Here is a 22,824-nt window from a genome sequence, read left to right on the forward strand (position 1 = left end):
ATTTCGCGGTTTCAGCGACATCGTATAGTGCGTTAATGGTGGACCTCTTTTTCATAAAGCCGTATTGTCATTCTGATAATCCGTCGGCTTTCTGGATTTTTAGTGTCAAGCATGCTTAGAGGTCGATATGATAAAGGTTCCTCCGGAGGCTTTTCTAGTTTAGGAAATAGAACCGAACGCTGGCCTTGCATGGGTCGGGAAATATTCCTATTTTTAAGCACGCATTATACATTTTTGCGAACAATTTTAGTTTCAAAGTCATGGTTTCCTTAAAGGCTCTGTTTGGTATCCCATCAAATCCAGCCGCTTCGCTGCTTTTAAATTTTCCGGCTATGGCCAATATTTCTTCTTCACTAACTAGCAGTAGTGGCTCTACGACTTCGGTTCGGGGCTTAGCATAACAAATAGTGTGGTGGTTTGGAAACAAAGTTTCGACGATATTTCTCATAAAGGATGCGCCATTGGGTTGTTGTTCGGCATCAAAATCGTTTGTTTCCAGGTTTGTTTTTGGCATGTTTTGCTGCTGCGGCGTTCTGTCCCTCTGGTATATGAGACTTCAGCAGAAATAGCCATGTGGTCACTATATGTTAATATGGCCGTCACCGCCCACTTAATGCACCTGCTAAGAGCGTCGTTGGCGCTGCTGCGGCGTTCTGTCCCTCCGGTATATGAGACTTCTGCAATAATAGCCATGTGGTCACTATATGTTAATATGGCCGTCACCGCCCACTTAATGCGCCTGCTAAGAGCGTCGTTGGCAATCATGAGGTCGATTATAGAGCCTTTTTTCCTTTTGAAAAGTATTTTGCGTTCCGCTATTCAAGATCGTAAGATTTATTTGGCCGAGGAATTCTAGTATCAGACTCCCACGATGGTTTTTGCGCCTAGTACCCCAAGCGGTAGGCCAGTCGCCTTTGGTTTCTAAAGCAAGTTCCAGGAGGAAGTCTTCAGAATCTTTAAATGAGGTACTGGGAGGGTCATAGCAGCTAACAAAGTATATGCCTCGCCATGTGAAAAAAATGATGACCTCCGGAGAGACATAAATGGTTGACCTTTACATCACCATATTGCAGCCTTGCCAGATATGTCTTTAGTCCAGGTGCTTTCCGAACGCTGGGAGTTTTGCTCGCTTAGTAAGGCGACATCAATGTTTTTTTCAAATACTGTTTGTTTTAGTAGCTCTTGTGCTGCTGCGCAATGATTTACATTTAATTGTATTATTCTCATTTCCCTAACGATTTCGCCATCTAGAGATATTTTAAGGAAGTAGTACTCAATGCTGAGTATGCTACTATGCAAAGGCTCCACAAAATGTACATAGAGACGACCTGGGTTGCAACATTTGTGCGCCATGTGCCTCAGATGAAAACACCTGAAGCAACAGAGAATAGGGGAGTATTCCAGGAGGCGACATACAGACCACTCAATCTTTATTTTGCCTACCTTGAGCGCAGTCTTGGCGTCCTGAGCTGTCTTACCATTTGGGTACCGCTTCGGGCCTTTCGCATACTCTTAACATTTATTTTTCCCAGATTTTCTACTCTTTTTTGCAAAGCTTCGCAAATCTCTTCTGAAGAAGTTATTTCATCCAAATCCTTGCACATAATCATGACGTTATGGGTTTTGGGCTGTATCACAGCCATTTCACCGACCACTCCTTATAAGGCACTTTGGAACGCTTCGGCTCTCTTATCCGCTTGGTTTTTCAGCTCTAATAGCAGGTCTCCTTTCAACGTTTTTCTTATGTACGTGACTCTTGAGCCCAATTTCTCTAAGTCACTGTCACCTTTTATTTTCCAGAGAACATCCGCGTATGGGTTCTGTGTAGTGATGTGTGTTGATGATGATTACCATGGCGAGTCGGAGTTGTTCGCGAATGTGCAGTTCGGAATACTTCCGTATGACGTACACTTCGACGCTGGGTCATATCACGAGTTAGTCTTCGACGGGTGTAGGTGCAGTTTACCCATGTACTGGACCGTTTGGCAAATCGGTAAAATGAGGTGTGATGAGGTTTTTGCTCCTCAATCGAATGCTGTTCAACTCATTCCCTGACTGGTGCGGAGGGTGGCGGTCCTAGAACTCTATGCCCCTTTGGAGTTCTAGGTGCAGCAATTTCGGACCTTACGATTTTGGACGGAGTCTGAGTCTCCTATATGTCCATTTTAATGGGAATATAAGATTACATTACATTGGTTTTGTTTATAATGGGAGTTATGGGACGGTATTAATTTGTTGTAGCTACATATTTATATATACAAATATATATATGTATAATACTTAAGTATAATAGGTTGATCTTCAACGCGCTTGTTTGAGTTTCATTTTATGTACGAATAATAAAGCGGGTTTATTTCGAATTATTACGAATCAGTGGAATTGATTTATTAATTTTGCGATTGATTTCGATTTTTTTGTTGGAAGAAAACACAGTTGTACGAGTTGTCGAGTTAAGATGATCCTCTATAGGCCTTTCTAATGCGGCTTAGTCACCATTACGTTGTAGGAAGGCATTGGTCCTGTATAATGACGCATTGTTCTGCACAGGATTCCTTCTGGATCGTCTTCCTTCTATCTATTACTGAATTCTTGATGGAGAACGAGTATAGATTCTCTCCCATCGGTTCATTAAGTGAGTGAGTGAGTGAGTTTTTTCTTTCTCAGGGATGGCGAGAATGAAAATGACCAGGTGTAAAAGCTGTGAAATCGGAGGGATCTTGCGAGAATGAAGATATAGGTCTTGAATTTAATACGGCGATACGAGTGAGTAGTGTAGTAAACTCTACATAATTAAATTTATGATTACCTCTCGTTTTCATTAAATGGGACTTAAAGCTGTTTACTGCTGATTCTCGAATTCCTCCCAAGTGTGGAGAGCATGGAGGTATAAACTGCCATTGATCCATTGTGGTGCATATTTTTTAAAAATTTCAGTGAAGACTTATTTCCCGAAGTTTACAAACTCCTTCTTTGTGACTCTTTGAGCTTCGATAAAGTTTTTTCCATTGCCGCTCATAATCTTTGAAGGAAATCCGAGTCATCTGACAGAGTGTTCAAATGCTGCAAAAGAGCCGTAGTTGTCAGATCTGAACAAAGCTCGAGGTGTAATACCTTTATCGTAACACATACAAATAGAGGTGTACTGACTTCCCTGCCAGCCACGGCTAACCACTATTTCAATATGTATATTTAATATATTTTGCATTACTTAATTTGGTTTTATATCATTGGAAATCAGAATGAATTAGAAATATCAGCAAATTTAAATTATTAAGTAAGTATGTGAATATAAGTGTGTGTTGTTTGAAATTGGTCTGGGCAGTCCAATATAATACGCAAAAATAAATACATATATATGTATGTATTTTATGTGTTTAAGGTGGCCTGCACAATCCAATATAAAAACAAATGTTTGTATTATATTTTAAATTATCAGATAATATCAATATTTCTTTCAGATGCTATTATTATTTTTATTTATAAACTTTTTTCAGATTTCATCACTATTTTTATTTAATTAATCTTTCTTTTTGTTTTAGATATTATATTTAAATTTTATATAATTATATTTAATTATTCTTTATTTTTAGATATTAATAATTTTTTTATTGAATATATTTGTAATTCTGTAAAAATTGTATATTAATAAAAAAAAAACAGAATAAAAAAAATTTAAAATATTTGTTTAGAATTCTAAAAATATTTAAAATTAGGAATCAGAAAATGCAGTTCAGATATACTTTTTTATATGACACTGCTTAATGAGCAGAGATGTATGATCACATGTTTACGTACGTGTAAGTTGAAAATTTGTTAGAATCTTCACGCGGTCTATGGCAAGCTTCCACTTTTTCACTACTTTTGAGGGATTGAAAACCTACTGTTTTATTAGTTTTTTCACCACTTCTAGCTGGCAGGGTTTGTCGTAACACATACTGACTTTATTTGTATGTGTTAAGACAAAGGCAGTACAGCTCGAGTTTTCTTCAGATCTGACAACCCTTTTTTAAATGAGGAAGACCTTAACAGCGAGGCATTTATCTGGAAAGGTCCAGCAACATCGACCCCAGTAATGGTAAAGCGTAGAACATAATTGCAGCGTTCAGGTGGTAAAGCTTCTGTACAAATGAGTATCCTCCCCCGACCTCAATACACACACACCACATTACCACACCACATCGATTCAAACTTACATCACTAACACGCAACTTTCACCACAGCACGCTTACAACTCACATTCTACACTACTCGTGAGAGCACTACACACCGACATCTACACGCATCAGTACACATTAGGGTGGTTTTAGTGAATAGAAGTGAATTTTTTTTTCTGAAATTTATGTGTGCTCACTTCTAGGAATGTGCCATTTAGTGTAAAAATACAATTGTAAAAGTTTCAGCTTAATCGAACTTTGGCTTCCCGTGCCGAAAGAGCCTTGAAGTTTGATAAAATGGCCGTTTTTCGCGGAAAAGCGTTATGTTTCGAGTTTAACTTATGACTGATTCCACCTATTACAATAAATTTATTATCAAATGAAAGGTAATTTTGTTGAAATTAAAGTCTATTATAATAGATTTTCTTTAGAAATGTATGGTTTGGAAGATATTTAACATTTATTGGACCAAGTTCGTGTTATGTGCCTTTTTGGTGGCACTCATACATGTATTTTAAATTAGAATTTTATATATTCATGAAAGGTATGAAGGCCGAAGACAGCCCTTCCTTACTTGTTTTTAAGTATTTTTTGACATTTTGGTGAGTTTGGCCTTGGCCTAAGATAGTGACATAATTGGGCCGTCAAATTTCTTAACTTTTCATTCTATGCAACTTTACTTTAGTATATCCTATACTTTTACTAAAATAAAGCGACAACAACAAAAGATCGCATAACTTTTATTAACCGTTACTTTACTACTTTTTCACATTTCAACCTCACTAAACATATTTTTTCTCCAATAAGCTGGCATCTCTAGTATTATTTGGTATTGTATATTTCTGGCATCTCGTGGCTGACTTGTTGCTCATATTTACCGCTATGTATTCTGGTAGTAAGTAAAAAGTGGGGAATCCCCTATTTGATTTTGACGCTTTAAGAGAAATGTTATTTTAAAGTTTGTTGTGCTAAGTGAACAGTTCGATATTAGAAAGTGCAAGATATTACATACATAGTTATATATGTAATTAAATTCAAATGGCTACTACCTCATCTAATGTTCGTGTTCGATCTAAAATCCTAATTTATTTAATTGGGTATTCATCTCATTAAATAATCGGGAGTAAACTGCCATCTAATCATCAAATGTTAAAGTCATTGTTTTACAACATTCTTGAAGTTGGATTATCTTTTAGTGATACTGCAAAACTCACTCTGACGGAAGTTCTTGTGTTCTGGGAGAAAGCTAGAATACCTTATCAATTACATAAAAATGCTGTTCGCAAAGTCGAAAAATTATATAACGAATGGAGGGCACTTCAGAAGTGTTCAAGATTGAAGACAAAACGTCAAGAGGAAAAAAATCTTGCATTCACATCCAAACTGTCCGATCTTTTTGATGTAGCAGTGGAAGATGCCATTTCAAAAATGTCTAATCAGGAAGATATTAAATTTTTGACATATCAGAGAATGAAAGGACGTCCAGGCCATATGGAAGGTGTCGATGTGAATACAGCTCTAGCTGAACAATGAAGAGAAGCAAGAAAATCAAAAGCAGAAGAGTGGCGATAGCGACAGATTTCACCAGTAAGCGCTGGTAAGTTTATAGTATAGTTGCCCAATTTTACTTAAAAATTAGATACTGAAACCCATACTTAAATAGGTAATAAAATGCTGGCTCTTAGAAGCTATAGCGTTTATTCGTTCCTATTTGTTACCAACATCAACAGTATTTTTCTCCCAAAATCCATACAATTTCTTTCCTTTTTTCATTGCAACAGAAAATGTATGAGACATCTCATTGTCTTCTGAATCAGAAGTGGAAGAAATCACCTCGGACGAAGTATTTACCGATGATGAAAAAGCCAGCAAAGCGGAGACAGCGAGTAAAAAAAGGAAATACAGTCGTGGTTATAAAGAAGTAATGACTGAAAAATTATCAATTTTGCTAGATAGGTGCAAAATTTCTGATAGAAATGCTGTGCGAATAATTTTCGCAACAGCTGAAAGTCTGGGCTATAATGTTGAGGAATTTGCACTTAGTAGAAGTGCTTTAAGAAAACGCAGAATATCCTTTCGAAGTCAACGGGCCCAGAAAATCAAGGCGAGGTTTAAAAACTTAGACTTAGAGTGTATTGTTGTTCATTGGGATGGAAAACTTTTACCAAACCTTCTTCAGAATGTGCTGAACGGTTGGCAATCTTGATAAGCAAAGGAGACTATGTACAACTACTGGGGGTCCCGAAATTAGAAAATTCCACAGGCGCCAGTCAGGCAGAAGCTGTTAGCGGTAGTCTAGAAGAATGGGATATTGGCGATAAAATTGTTGATATGTGTTTTGATACGACGGCTTCCAACACAGGACGAATGAAAGGCGCATGCACCTTGTTAGAAAAACAGCTAGGTAAAAGTTTGTTGTACTTAGCCTGCCGCCATCACATTTTAGAAGTCGTTTTACGGTCAGTATTTGAGTACAAAATGGGATCAACGACTGCTCCCCAACCTGACATTTTTAGAAGATTTCAAATACATTGGCCTAACATAGATCAGTCTAAATACATTGAAGGGGTACAGGATGATTCGGTAAAGAAGTCAGTGAAAGAGTTCGAAAAAGAGGTTTCGGAATTTCTTCTCTTTCAGTTAACTGAAAAACAGCCGAAGGATGATTACTTAGAACTTATTAAGTTATGTTTAATATTTTTAGGAAAAGTCCCTCCTCACGATGTTTCGTTTAACACTCCTGGTGCTTATCATCACGCCCGTTGGATGGCAAAAGCCATTTACTCTCTGAAAATGTTCATTTTTAGAGAACAGTTTCCTATGTCCGAAGAGGAGTTCAGTTCACTAAAAGCTATTTGTTTATTTATTGTTAATTTGTATGTGAAGTTGTGGTGTCAAGCTTCAAACGCAATAAGTGCACCTGGTAATGATTTACAATTTGTTCAGAATGTAATTAAGTGCAGACGTATTGATCAAGGTGTATCAGAAAAGGTATTGGGAAAATATATTCTTCACCTGTGGTATCTGAACCCGGAACTGATTTGCCTTAGCTTATTTGACAAAAATGTTTCAAATGAAATAAAAAGAAAAATGGCAAAAAAGATTTTATCGTACAGGAATTTAACAGAAGAAGAACGGTCTTCAAGGATAATGAGGGTGCAAGTTTCTGAAAATGAAGCTGTAACCTATTTAAAAATATTTCGCTTCAGAATTTTGTTTCGGATCAAAGCCTGACCTTTTTCGAATATTTCAAAGTCAAAACTGATTTTTTGACAGAGGACCCCAAGAAATGGTCCGAAAATAAAGACTTTTTGAAACTTCAAAGTTTTGTTAGGAGTATGAAGGTAGTAAACGACACGGCAGAGAGAGGGGTTAAGTTAATTCAAGATTTCAATAGTATTCTTACAAAAGATGAGGAGCAAAAACAATTCCTGCTTCAGGTGGTAGCGGATTGTCGTCGGCTTTACCCTGATACTTCCAAAAGTACCCTTTCTCTACCCTTATCTGATGAATGATATTGGAAATAATAATATATAAATAAATTGATAAATTTTTTATAATTTTTGTTTTTAGTATGAATTTTCTTTTCCATATGTTTATTTTTTAATTAGATTTGTTCCCATCGTCTTATCTTTTTGTTAAATATTGTACCAATTAATGTACGAAAACTGAAAATACAATATATAACTAAAAGATTTTACTAATTTCTAGCTTTTTCTATTATAATAAAATAAAGGACTTCAGTGTCTGCATTGTTTATGGTTAAGGTAAGGATAGTTTCAAAAATCGTGGAGAACCTCGATTGTTACTGCGAAGAACTATACTAAGGCATTTGACACGAACTTAGTCCATTAAATGTTAAATATCTTCCAAACCATGCATTTCTAAAGAAAATGTATTCCAATAGACTTTAATTTCAACAAAATTACCTTTCATTTGATAATAAATTTATTGTAATAGGTGGAATCAGTCATAAGTTAAAGTCGAAAAATAACGCTTTTTCGCGAAAAATGGCAATTTTGTCAAACTTCAATGCCTTTTCGGCACGGGAAGGCAAAATCCGATTGAGTTGAAACTGTCATAATTGTATTTTTTACACTAAATGGCACATTTCTAGAAGTGAGCTTTTCCAAAAATTTAAATTTTATTTTGAAAAACCACCCTAGTACACATGCACACCAACACCCATCACACCATCCGATTCAGCACCAACGAGAACCAGGAAGGTTATCGGTCCAGATCGACTCAGCTCAGTTCGTTTGCGACCTTAATAGCGTATAACCAGTGTAAATCGTTTGGTTTTTTGATTGAAAATAAACGGCTGTTTGGTATCTACCGATACTCACCCTCACGGATAAACTAGGTAGCATTTCCTTCCGCGACTTTATTTTGTGATTTCAAAACCCCAAAAGGTGAGTGCACAAAATTTACATTTGGTCCTTCGAGCCTTCAAGTATTTACTTGCTAATTATTCTGGCAATACCGCTTCGGCTTAGTAACTGTGAAAGGGATACTTGCAAATGCAATACCGCTGCAGATTATTCAGCCGTGAGAGGGATAATTGCAAATTATACGGACAATAGCGCTTCAGCTTATTAAGCTGTGAGAGGGATTGCTTCCAAAGAAGTAAGCAAAGGCAGAAAGAAGAATAAAAGATAAAAAGAACAAATGCATATATACATATATACATATCCGCAAACGAAATATACATATATAACCAAAATTTAATAAATACATACACATATATAATTATATACAGTAGCGCTTTTAGCGCATATTTCTAACCGCGAATACATAAACGCGAAATATTATACAAGTATATTGCCGAAAACTTTCAAATGTTGTATACCTATAAACATAGGATACAAGCAATTAAATAAACTGTTCGAAAAATAAACATTGGTTGAAAAAATTAAATATTGCAAACTAAGCACCTTTGTACATACATTCAAATATTAAAAGTCCAATTTGGCGGTTTCCGAGCATTTTCTTGTTCCTTGTCAAACAAGAACAAGCATAAGTGCAAATATTTCATTTAACGCATATTATATGCACATAACATCCACACGTATGTACAAAGGGTAGTGACCTAGTGTTCAGTGCGCGCTGATACAAGGACATACGGATAAAACGATAAAAATACGCGAGCAATAAAAGCGATAACGCATTCTTAAATTCTTTTTCTGAAATAACAGCTCTTATTTATTGAAAAGAGCTTTCGGTTACATATATACTACATTTTACTAATTCAATTGTTACAACTCTTATTTGTTGAAAACAGTTTCGGCACCACATTCTCTATTATAATAAAATATACATATATATTTTATTGATTCAAATTTTCTGAAGAAGCACAGATTCAAAAGAATCTAAAGTAGAATTCTTAAGAATTCCAAAAATGATTACTGATGACAGAAGTCCATGTACACCTGCAGAAGCTACACGCATACATACATTCAAATAGGACAACTCTGAATCGGTACTAGAAATAAAAAATAAAGCTATTGACAATTTTTGGACACGCCTCCAAGCTGCATACGACGCAATAGTAGAAACTGATGATTCAGATCTACCTGAAAATTTCAAATCTTCGGCTTACGTCAAATACGAAAATTGCTTAGACCGTCAATGATATCAGATTAATTAAAACTTATTAAGTCAAAGTGTTCAAAGAGTACGGACGTGTTATTTAACTCGCTCCGTGAATTCAATCTTTACAAAAAAAAAAATTAATCATAAAACCAATCAAAAAGTAAAACAAAAAAAAAAAAACAATTTATAAATTGTAAACAAACATTTAAAACAGTGCACACAAATTAATAATAATAAACATAAACAATTAGTGCACGAATCAACAAGTGAGAACAAAAAACAAAAAAATCAAACAAACAATAAAGAGTGCTTAGCAGCCTCATCAGCAAGGCCGTAGGCATTCCTTAAATGTGTATTTCAGGTTTGTCGACCCAACAACAACCACAACTACTGGAAATAAAAAGTGTAATGGCGATGATGAGTCATTGCGGCGATCAGCTGAAAAGGTATCGAAGCAAAGAACGCAGTCAGCAGTAGCAGCCGAAAACAACAATCGAGCAACAACAAATGCCCTGACACCAACCAGCCTGCAGGTACCAACAAACGCGCAGGGAACGAAGAAAATCACAAGGCAAGGTGAGAGTGTACCAACAAAAAAAGGCCCGTCTGTACAAACAGGCGTTGACCGCTACGTCAATATAAAAAGGAAATTAAGTCCTTCTAAATCAGCGGTCAATCCTAAAAAATTTCAAGGCAGCACACCAAATAAAAATAAAACGGAAGTTTTAAATGGCAACAGATTTGCCATACTAAGCAATGGTTCAGACGACGATGCGAAGGGTACCACCACAGTCGTTAATGCCAAACCACCTCCGATATATTTGCGCGAGCGCACAGTGTATCGTTTAATACAAGCTAGGGGGACAAAAATATTTTAGTTTGAAATTGAATTGTTTTGGTCGTGTTGATTAATGATTTTAAGTTTCATTGAAAAAATAATATATTTTTTTTAGATTTACGAATAGAAAACAAAAAATTGTGTAAAAAATATATTTAATTATTTTTTTAAATTTCAGAACATACAATAGCATTTACTTGAATGTATAAAATTCGTACTAATACATAAGTCCATTACATTTCAACTAATGAAAAACGCGATGATTAGTAACGGATTTTTTACCAACAGACCGAACAATAACAGTATCGTAAAAATAACAATAACACACAACAACAAAATGTTTAATACTACTATATTATTACTCATTGAATGACTCATCATCACTGTTAGATTCATCTGAAACAGATACTAAATAATCTTTATCGTCATGGTCACATGGTACCTGACGTGGTACTTTTGATGGTATTGAACGCGGGACAATTAAATTTAGAACTTCCTCCGGTAATTTATCTGTTTTCTTTCTAGGAACTTCTCTGAGTGAGTTGATTACCGGATCGGATGTTATTAAAAGCATATGTAGTAAATCTACATTCGTGGCTATACGTGACTGCTTTCTGGTGTGATGTTCGCGAAATCTACGGTAGTCCTTATTACGGGCCTCTTGAGATTCCTCCGAAAGTTTCCCGATTGGAAGAACATAAGTTCTAATTACTTCCGTACTATGTACCAGGATTTTGTGCACGGTGACTGGCATATAGTACCACGAATATAAATTAAGATAAAGGGTTCTTGTTTTGGAACAAAGATTTTCGAATTTATTGCAATCAATGTCGTAGCCGGAGGATAGCGTTCTCAATAAAATGCTAAAATTTTTAATTAGCTTAATATCCAATCCGGTAATCTACCCACTCAGTTCCGGATTCATAAAGAACCTGCGGGCCATATTTCCATCATTACAGTTCCCATATCCAGGTTTCGTTGTGTCTACTATAAGTTCCATCTGGTTTTTAAACTTTTGTCTTACTTCTTCCGAACGCTGTTTTACACTAGCCTTTTCTGTATCGCTTTTAGATTGCCACTTTTTTATGTCCAAACGATAACAAATGTGTAACCTATATTCAAAGGAATGAATCCAGGCGTGCAAAGTAGACAAACTGAAACTATAATGTTCTTTTTCAACTACTACGTCTTTTAAGTCGCCATTCATCAGTTTGGGCGTAGCACCACAGATATAACATTTTTGTGAAGAAAGTGTACCAGTCAAAGCATTACATACTTTTCCGTCTGCCATTGTAAGTAAAAGATTATGTTTTACCGAAATTTGAGAACCGCGATTATCACAAAGTGTTGGAAGAAGTTGAGATACTTCTTCCAAAACCTTATTAGTTTCTGATGTAGTTAAATTAGTTGTTTCCTTTGAAAAAATAAGCATAATTGGGCGACAATAGAGTGTGGACGAAGGCCGCGGATTTTTCCATAAAATGTTTTGACTGGCATCGTCACTCAATCTCAACGGAACAATAGCAAAAATAAACGAGTACCAGTAGCATCGCAGTTCTCAAATTTCTGTTTATAAGCGCTATGGCCGGAGCTTCCGTCACATCCCCATTTGCTGATTAGTGTGAATGACGACTTAGAAGATATAATTTCTTTGAAAACTTCACTTTGCGCTTCAATTAAACGTTTAGCGGTTTTATCCAAAATGGCTTGAAGTTTAATTTCGGCGCGCGTTTCTGTTACCAAGATATGCTCATCTGCAGGGTAACAGGGTTGTGCACTTAGAATCCACATAATAAGCTAATGCCTCATCACTTGTCAATTGCCTGCCTTCGCATGTAGTATCACCAGACTTCTTTTTTTTGTAGATTTCAAACTTTCTTTAATCGAAGTAGCTATGTTTCTATTACCCTCCAAGCGATTGGCTACTTCAGCGGCTACGGTCAACTCGATGACAACGTTCAATCATCATATTTGCTTCAGTCCATTTTTTCGAAAATTTTTACGAAATACTCGAAATTTTTTACTTTATCTCCTTCTGTGTATCAGGCGTTACATTTGTAGCACTAAATTTTGTCAAAACATAATTAACTAACTGGGAATTTCGTTCTATTCTACATTTTCGTCATTCTTCAAATAACTCCATTTTTGAAATAGAGCAAACTCGATCTGGAAAAAAAATAATTAAAAATTATGGGGAAAAATGGGGTACTCGACCAATGGTCACTGTATAGCTTAAGGTTGCCGTTATACAATATTCAAACATTAGCTTGGATATATGTGGATAAAAAAAGTTGCATACGTTTAAAACTTGAAAATAAAAAGAACACAAACATTTTTATATGAGTTTTCAAGACCCTGTACAACGTAATAGCTAAACGCAAACCATGTATTAAATTGCATTAAATATACATACATACCTTCTAAATTATATTCCATTTCATTAACAGTCGTGTTTTCCTCTCCAAACCTTGCTAAATCACTATTTATATTGTATTTTTTATTTAAATTGAAAACATAAAAATGATAACACCGATCACTTCGATTAAACTTGTTGTAGCTAACCGTATTAGAATATTTTGCGTAATTCTTACTTAAAATTGTGGCTTATCAAGGGTTGTTATAATCAAAGTACTGCCAATTATTTGATTTTTTACATTGACTTTTGTCCGCCTACTATGATCCAGACGAATCACTGTGGAGCGTAGCAGTAATACTCTTGTTGCGAATTTAAGTGAAATTGTTGGCACTAACAATTTTCATATAGTGCCTTTGAAAAAAGGCAATATAGACGAAACAAAAATTCAGTCCTACACTAAAAAAAGTTTCATGGAAATCGTTAAATTTTTGTCGAATAAAAACAAAACTTATTATTCGTATCAACTGAAGAGCTCTAAGGGCCTAGTTGTTGTAATCAAGGGTATAGAGTCCGCCGTAGACTCTAGTGAAGTGAAAGAAGCATTGGAGGAATGTGGTTTTGGAATTAAAACCGTTGTAAATATATTTAATAGAAACAAAGTACCACAGCCAATGTTTAAAATTGAATTGTTACCGAATTCGAATCAACTAAAAAAAAATGAGACCCATCCTATATACAATCTGAAATATTTGCTGCATCGCAGAGTAACTGTGGAAGAACCACATAAAAGAAACGGTCCGGTACAATGTACTAACTGCCAAGAATATGGGCATACTAAAACATATTGCACTCTACGCAGTGTTTGTGTGGTATGTGGTGATTTACATCCCACTTCGAAATGCACCCTTAAGAAAGAAGAATTAAATAAAAAATGCAGCAATTGTGGAGGAAATCACACTGCTAACTACAGGGGTTGTCCTGTATATAAAGATTTGAAATCGAAGTTTTCACAGGGCATTCAAGCACGTCGTAACCAAATGTTACAAACACCCCGTAATGAAATTATAGTAACCTCAGAGAAAAGTTCAAATCCTATTACTTCTATCAATAATAATATGCAAGGAAGCTATGCAAATGTGGTGAAAGGCAACACTGTGCAAATGCAACTGCCGCAAAATCCTCCAAATTGAGGTATTGAAACTATGATTATAAATCTTACACAGTGTATGACACAATTTATGTCTACCATGCAAAATATGATCCAAAATTTAATAAAATCACAAAATCAAATGCTGCAAAATTTATTAAGTAAAAAATGAGCTTACTAAATATCTGTATATGGAATGCCAACGGTGTTAACCAACATAAATTAGAGATTATCAGATTTCTGTCTGAAAAGAATATTGATGTAATGCTTATATCAGAAACTCATTTAACAAATAAAAATAATTTCAATATTCCGGGATTTAGAGTCTATGTCACAAATCATCCGGATGGAAAAGCGCATGGTGGCACGGCAGTGTTGATTAGAAATCGTTTAAACCACTATGCCCCAAAATCGCATGCTACTCCACAGTTACAAGCTACAACAATTTCACTCAAAAATCGAGGTAGTGACTTAAGCCTTACTGCTATATACTGTCCACCTCGTTTTAAAATTACAGAAATCGAATTTAAAGACTTTTTTGGAACACTAGGTCAAAAATTTCTAGCAGGTGGAGATTACAACGCAAAACACACGTATTGGGGCTCACGTCTTATTAATCCGAAAGGACGACAGTTGTACTACACTATTATGAATAAGCATAATAAGCTGGATATAATATCTCCTGGTAAGCCGACATACTGGCCCAGTGATAGAAGAAAAATACCAGACTTAATAGATTTTGCTGTAGTCAAAAATATAGATAGATTGCTTATGACAGCTGATACATGTACTAATAAAGTTATATGAACAGCCCATGATATTTGAGCCAAAAGTTTCCCCAACATCACATAAAACTAACTGGTTGAAATATAGAAAGTATATCAGCACCCACATCAATATTGATTGCAAAGTAAATACAGGAAGAGACATTGATGAAAATATAAGAGAAATTAATAACGTAATAACTAATGCAGCTGTATTGTCAACACCAAAAAGAAACAACAAACCAGCTGGTTTTACAAAGATCACCAATAATGAAATAGAGAAACTTGTAAATTAGAAAAGGCGAGCTAGGCGGGAATGGCAGTTAAATCGATCCCCTTCAACCCTGCTTCAACTGAAATCTGCTGTACGAAATTTAAAAAATGCGCTTAAATACGAAGAGGAACACAACCCTGAAAATTATATAAAGAAACTGTGTCCAAATTCTCGCAAGCAAAACTCTCTTTGGAAAGCGCAAAAGTCTTTCAAGCCACCAATAGATTCCAACATGCCTCTAAGACAGTTGAATGGTAATTGGGCATGTAGTGATGAGGATAAGGCAAATTGCTTTGCAAATCACCTAGAAAAGGTATTTCAACCCAATTGTCCATAGAACAACTTTGAGTTGCCAACCTTGCCCAATACCGCAAAAGAGTCGCATGTGTCTATTAGGACTTCTACTGCTGAGGTTACTAGAATAATAAAAGAGCTTAACCCCAAAAAATCACCTGGACATGATAATATTACCCCAAAAATGCTAATTGAGTTACCAAATATTGCCGTAAAGGTGCTCTCTTTGCTTTTCAATGCAATTCTTAATCTCGGACACTATCAAAATTCATGGACAAAGTCGCAGATCATCTTGATAGACAAACCTGGGAAAGACTTAACACAGCCGTCTTCATACAGACCAATCAGTCTTCTACCCTGTCTTTCTAAAAAATTTAAAAATTGTTTCTATCAAAGATGACTCCTTTCCTCCACGAAAATAATATAATACCAACGCACCAATTTGGGTTTCGTGAAAAACATAGCACGATTGAGCAAGTAAATAGAATTACTAACGAAATAAGAAAAGCATTTGAGCACAGAGACTATTGTTCAGCTATATTTCTAGACGTGGCTCAGGCGTTTGATAAGGTATGGCATGAGGGCCTTTTATACAAGATTAAAAATATTCTACCTTCAGAATTATATAAAACATTGGAATCGTATTTAAAAAATAGAAAATTTATGGTAAAAGTGGGAGATTTCATATCTGATGAAAGACAGATAAGGGCTGGTGTACCCCAGGGCAGTGTTCTAGGCCCAACTCTATACATCATATATACAGCAGATCTTCCAACAGCTAACAATGTATTAACTTCTTCTTTTGCGGACGACACAGCTATAGTGAGCCGTAACAAATGCCACATAGTAGCATCAAGAATATTAGCCGAGCACTTAAAGTTTGTCGAAGAATGACTAGCTAACTGGCGTATAAAGGTAAATGAACAAAAGTGTAAGCATGTTACATTTTCGCTTAGACCAAAAATATGTCCGGCAATAAAAATTAACAATATTTTAGTATTCCCAGCGAATGAAGTAACCTATCTTGGTATTCACCTAGATAGAAGACTTACGTGGAAAAAACATATATCTAGTAAAATAACTTGCATGAAGATATGAGCTGCAATTTTAAATTGGCTATTAAATAAAAACTCGAAACTTAGCCTAGACAACAAAGTGCTTTTATATAATGCGGTCATAAAGCCGATTTGGATGTATGGCATTCAACTGTGGGGTACGACCTGTGCAACTAATATAGACATAATACAAAGGTTCCAATCAAAAATGCTTAGATCAATCACGTGTTCACCATGGTACATGCGTAATGAAAATATCCATTAAGACCTTGGTATTTCTATGGTAAGGAAAGAAGTAGAAGACAGCAGAATTAAATATATATGTAAACTCCATGATCACCCAAACCCTTTGGCTAATGCTTTGGTACATTCCTGCAATCAAACACGCCTTAAAAGAAGAGATATGCCCGCGTACTGAGGAGCAATGTATCACCAAAACAGCTCAATCATTTGCTTGAGTGTGTCTAGTTTTTAAATAGGTTTAAGATTTTATTACTTATTGTTAGGCTTTCAAAACAAAAAGCAGATTCAATAAATAAAAAGATATTGAAACAAAAAAAAAAAATTACGAAAATTGCTTAGACCGCTATGAAGACACAAAAGCAATGATATCAGATCAATTAAAACTTATTAAGTCAATTTCACCTACTCCCCACAGTAGAGTAGAGTTACGACAATTGCAAGCCCAAGAGGCAAGTTCAGGCATTCATCTCAAAGTGCCAGCGTGTGATACGGAAATATTTCATGGAGGTTATGAACAATGGCCGTCCTTCCTGGACATGTTTACAGCCGTGTACATAAACCATCCAAAATTATCACAAGCGTCTAAACTGTATCACCTCCGATACAAAACTAAAGGTCAAGCAGGCGTAATAGTCAAGCAGTTCGTATTGAATGACGACAATTTTAATTTAGCTTGGGAAGCTTTAAGACAAAGATATGAAAATGAGAGAATATTAGTGGCAGCAGAGGAAAGATTTCTTAACTACCCAATACGAAATTGCGGAAAGGGTAGACAAAAAAGTAGTCAGAACTAAAAACGTTCAACAAGACCTAAATCGAAGCTTCAATAGACCCCAAGCTAGTAACAACCACAATTTAAACAGAAGCTTCTTTAAAAATCAAACGTTCACATCCGAACAATATAAACAAACGTCGTGCGAACTGTGTAAAGGAGGGCACAAGCTGAAAGCTTGCGAAAAGTTTAAAAAACTTAATATCAATGAAAGGAACAACTTTGTCAGAGCAAAAAGACTCTGTACAAACTGTTTGTCCCACTCACATAATCTCAATAATTGCGAAAGCAAATTCAATTGCGTATATTGCCACAAGAGGCATCATTCAATGTTGCATTTCAATAACTTTCCTAGCACACCCCAAAGTAGCGCTTTCTCCAAAAGAGCCACGGGTTTAGTTGCAACCGCAACTCACGAAACACAAAATCCCGAAATTTGCCAAGAGACACCATGTTGCTCAAAGGCTTTAAAAACACAAACGCTCCACAACGAAAATCATAGTAGAGTACTACTACCCACAGCAGTTGTCTCCATCGAACATCGAGGAGAACTGTTCAAACTAAGAGCCCTAATAGACCAAGGTTCGCAACGATCATTCATAGCGTCTAGGGCACAAAATAGGCTAAAACTGCCAACAAAACATGCCAACTATGAAATTACGGGAATCGGCGGACGAGTAGTACAAAACTCAAGTAAAATCCGCCCCATTACCCTAATTTCCCCCAAAGCGGATAAGCGCATTCAAGCAAATGCTATTGTCTTACCGCAACTAACAAACATGCTTCCAAGCTATCAAATAAATAGCAAGCATTGGGATAAAATTTCACACCTGACACTGGCAGATCCCAACTGCAACACGCCAGCTCAGATAGACATCCTAATAGGCAGCGACCTTATACCGCAAATCATATTAGAAGGTGTTGAAAAAATTTCGAAAACACTACTGGCGCAAAATACCATTTTCGGATGGGTCCTAAGTGGACTAGTTGCGGAACCAGTCACAGCCATGACAACTCAAGTTGAGGAAATCTCAAACGAGTACCTCAATTCACAATTGAGAAAATTTTGGGAGGTAGAAGAACTCTCCCCCATCCCAATTACAACACCTGAAGATCAGTATTGTGAAGACTTTTACAAAGCCACAACTACTCGATCAGATAATGGTCGGTATGTCGTACGACTACCACTAAAGCAACAATTTCCAGACACACTCGCCTTAGGTCACTCTCGCACCTCTGCAGTACAGCAGTTTCTAAGTATGGAGAAAAATATTCTTAGAGAAGGTGAGCTTAAACAAGTTTATGATGGTGTCGTGGAAGAATTCCTTCATTTAGATCACATGGAGGAAGTAAGCCCATGTGAAAAAATCATAAGAGGCAAATTTTTCTCTTTCTACTTGCCACATCATGCAGTAGTAAAGCCTGAGAAGAAAACAACAAAAGTTCGAGTTGTCTTCAATGCATCACGATCCACGAGCGATTCCCTAAATGATATTCTATTTACGGGACCCACACTCCAACTAGATTTAATGCTCCTCATATTGAACTGGCGTATATACAAATACGTATTCAATGGGGATGTTGAAAAGATGTATCGACAAATACTGGTTCATAAAGATGATCAAGATTTTCAGTGGATTATTTTCCGAAAATCTGCCAATAGTCCACTACGCGACTTTAAATTGAAAACAGTTACCTTTGGCGTAAACTGTGCCCCATATCTAGCCATTCGTACACTACACGAACTGGCAGAAGACACAAAACCAGAATTTCCACTGGCAACACAAGTCTTAAAAACGCAAACTTATGTAGACGATATCCTGTCTGGGAGCCACAGTCTTCCACAAGCATACGAGACCTTATCACAGGTAATAAATTCCCTCAATACCGCAGGGTTTCCTTTAAAAAAGATTACAGTAAATCACCCACATATTTTAAAAAATAATCCTAAAGACCATTTGTTGGATACTAATTTCCTTATACTTGAAAAGTAAAGTACAACAAAAACACTAGGCATTCAATGGAATGCGATATCGGACCAGTTTTCATACACGACTGAGTTCATATCCGCATTATCCGCTATTTCAAAACGCCAAATTCTCTCCTCGGTGGCAAGACTTTTTGACCGCGCAGGATGGCTTTCGCCAATTATGATACAAGCGAAAATCCTGATCCAAGAATTATGGCTAGACTGGGACGAACAAGTGAAACCTCGCTTAGAAAAATGGTTTCAATTCGCTACTAATTTGAACGACATTTCGCAGATATGTACAAATTCCACGGTGGGTAAACTATTCCCCCGAATACAAAGTGGAACTACACGGTTTCTGCGACGCCTCTGAAAAGGCATATTGTGCTACTATTTATGTGCGCACACAAAGCGATATTGTAACCACAAGCCACTTACTGGCGGCAAAAGCAAAAGTCGCACCTCTAAAAACGATAAGTCTACCACGACTTGAACTCTGTGGCGCTCTGCTACTAGCAAAGCTAGCTTCAATGGTGCAGACCCACTTAAATATGGCGAAATACAGATTATATTTATGGTGTGATTCAGAGATAGTTCTAGCCTGGTTAGAAAAACCACCACATGCGTGGAAAACTTATATTTCTAACCGAACATCTGAAATATTTGACCTAGTAGGATCAGCCACTTGGCGTCACGTAGCCAGTGCTGACAATCCTGGTGATTTAGGTACAAGAGGATGCAAACCTCTGCATCTTGCCATCTCCACCCTCTGGTGGAATGACCCCCGATGGTTAACAGAATCTCCCGATTCTTGGCCACAATCACCCATGCGCAACATACTTGTCCCAGAAAGTCGTAAAATCGACACTTATCATGCAACACTGGATGAAACATTTTCATCGTTCTCCCGAGCCATCCGGGTAGTTGCCTATATGCTCAAGTTTTTAGAGTGACTTAAACTTAAAGTTAAAGGAGCAACTTATTTCCATTGCGATAAATTGACGCACCAAGACTTACAAAAAGCACAGGTCGCTCTTGTCGCATCAACCCAAACGCGCTACTTCAGCCGCGACCTGGGGTTACTAAGAGAATCGAAGCCAATTGACAAAAAGAGCTCACTCTTAGTACTAAACCCATTTATAGACACGAAAGGTCTGCTTCGTGCAAACAGCCGGCTTGCTAATTCCAGCCTTACGTATAACGAACGCCATCCCATAATAATACCAGAGAAATCCTCATTTGCCACCTTATTCATCAATTATATTCACATACTCATGTTACACGCCGAACATCGCCTCATGCAACATATGGTACGCCAAGAGTACTATGTTCCCCGCCTTAAGCCCCAAATCAAGAAGTGCATAGACGTGCAAGGTCTGCACTATGCACAAGCAGAAAATCAGAACGCAGATTATGGCAGCACTTCCACCGGAACGCTGCAATTTCGCTCTGCCTTTCACCACAACAGGTGTCGACTTTGCTGGGCCTTTTCAAATAAAGGCGTCCATGCTAAGGTCTCCCACCCTGATGAAAGGCTATGTGGCTGTCTTTGTCTGTTTTACGACAAAAGCAGTACATCTTGAGCTATGTACCAATCTGACAAAGGAGGTTTTTCTGGCGGCGTTTGCTCGCTTCGTCGGAAGACGTGTCTTTCCATCCAAACTCTTGAGCGATAATGGCAAAACATTCATTGGAGCTCAACGAGCCACAGAGAAACAGTTTGTCGATTTCTTTAAACAAGTATCACCTGACATCGTACAAAAGTACGCACCCCAAGGTATCAATTAGCAGTTTATCCCCCCAAGCGCTCCACATATGGGTGGCTTATGGGAATCTGTCGTAAACAGCTTCAAATCTCATTTTAAAAAGATAGCTGGCAACCACAAATTTAGTTACGAAGAATTCACGACCCTCTTAATTAGAATTGAAGCCGTTCTTAATTCATGGCCTTTCGCTGCACTCTCGCAAGATCCCGCAGACTTTACTGCCCTCACGCCAGCGCATTTTCTGAAAGGAGCGCCCATTCTGGCCACACCTGAGCCAGGCGTGGAGTCGCTTTCCTTATTAAACCGTAGGGAAAGAGTTAAAATTCTCCATTATGACTTCAGTCGTCGATGGAAAGATGATTATTTAAAGGACCTCCACAGAAGGTACCAATGGAAAATCACAGAAAATGCGCTTAAGCTTGGAGATTGTGTCTTAAACAATGACGATTGTCTCCCCCTACCGAATGGCGTCTTGGCCGCATAGAGAAGCTCTACTACGGCTCCGACGGTCATATTCGCGTAGTCGATCTCCGTACACAAACGGGAACGCTAACCAGGCCGCCCGTTAAGCTATGCTTTTTGCCAACCGCGGATAAAACCGAAAAGTAAACCGCAAATAACGTAACCGTAATTAATAAACAAAGAAACGAAAAATAAGTAATGACAAAAATGCTCCAGCATCACCGTAATCAAGAAAAGGGAGTCGATCCACATGACGACTCACTCGTGCTACATTTCGTGGCACCAATGCCCATATGAATATATATATGTATATGCTAATTAAAATAAAATTTTTAACAGATAACAATGGATGCCGAGATGCCAACTGCGCCCACGCCCACAGTACGTTCGGCAGTTACTGTTCCGCGCTCGAAGACTACACCAGCCGCAGCGCCGCGAACCACCATAGCCACCGCAGCTCTTCGAGCAGTTTCAACGGCTCCACAAAACGACACGCGATCAACAGCTCCGGAACCACCACAACTAGAATGCGCTCTATTTCGTCGTCGTCATCGGTTGCCACACTGTGCATCTTCCAGGGGATGACCCCTCAGCAACGCCGGCAGGTCGCTCAGGCACATGGACATTGCCTGAGTTGTCTGGCGCCCACCCATCTTACGCAAGAGTGCACAACGGGCTACCAGTGCCAAATATGCATGCGTCACCACCATATTCTGCTACACCGCACCGGCGGACTCAATGGCGGGCGTCATGATGCTCCTCGCAGCCGTAATGCCATCAGAAGACCCAAGCAATCGCCACCACGCAGGCCGGCATACCCTACGGAGGACTCACGTTCCTGGCGTCACCGCAATCCTCCAGCGAACCAGAGGCGCCAGCCAAGGTCGCAATCGCGCCGTTCCACAGGCCTCAGCAACGTGGTAGCCACGTCACAACGGCTTCAGAGGCTACTAGGCTAGACACTCGCCTAGGGGGGCCAGGATGTACAAATGAGCATCCTCCACCGACCTCAACACACACACCACATTACCACACCACATCGATTCAAACTTACATCACTAACACGCAACTTTCACCACAGTACGCTTACAACCCACATTCTACACTACTCGTGAGAGCACTACACACCGACATCTAC

General features: G+C 37.7%; 2 protein-coding genes across 19 annotated transcripts in view; both read left to right on the plus strand.

Annotated features, from left to right (window-relative positions):
• LOC125780351 (uncharacterized) overlaps positions 1-22,015 on the plus strand; it is a 296,278-nt gene extending 274,263 nt beyond the window's left edge. Inside the window, exon 2 of the mRNA XM_049462596.1 lies at positions 7,489-22,015. Coding sequence (XP_049318553.1) covers positions 17,819-19,483 — 1,665 coding nt within the window. The 5' untranslated portion in view covers positions 7,489-17,818 and the 3' untranslated portion in view covers positions 19,484-22,015. The remainder of the gene's footprint in view (positions 1-7,488) is intronic.
• LOC105224078 (voltage-dependent L-type calcium channel subunit beta-2) overlaps positions 1-22,824 on the plus strand; it is a 995,088-nt gene that overhangs the window by 436,996 nt on the left and 535,268 nt on the right. The gene's annotated exons all lie outside the window — the stretch shown is intronic.

This window comes from Bactrocera dorsalis, chromosome 1 (genome assembly GCF_023373825.1).
Source record: "Bactrocera dorsalis isolate Fly_Bdor chromosome 1, ASM2337382v1, whole genome shotgun sequence".
Taxonomy (NCBI): Eukaryota; Metazoa; Arthropoda; class Insecta; order Diptera; family Tephritidae; genus Bactrocera; species Bactrocera dorsalis.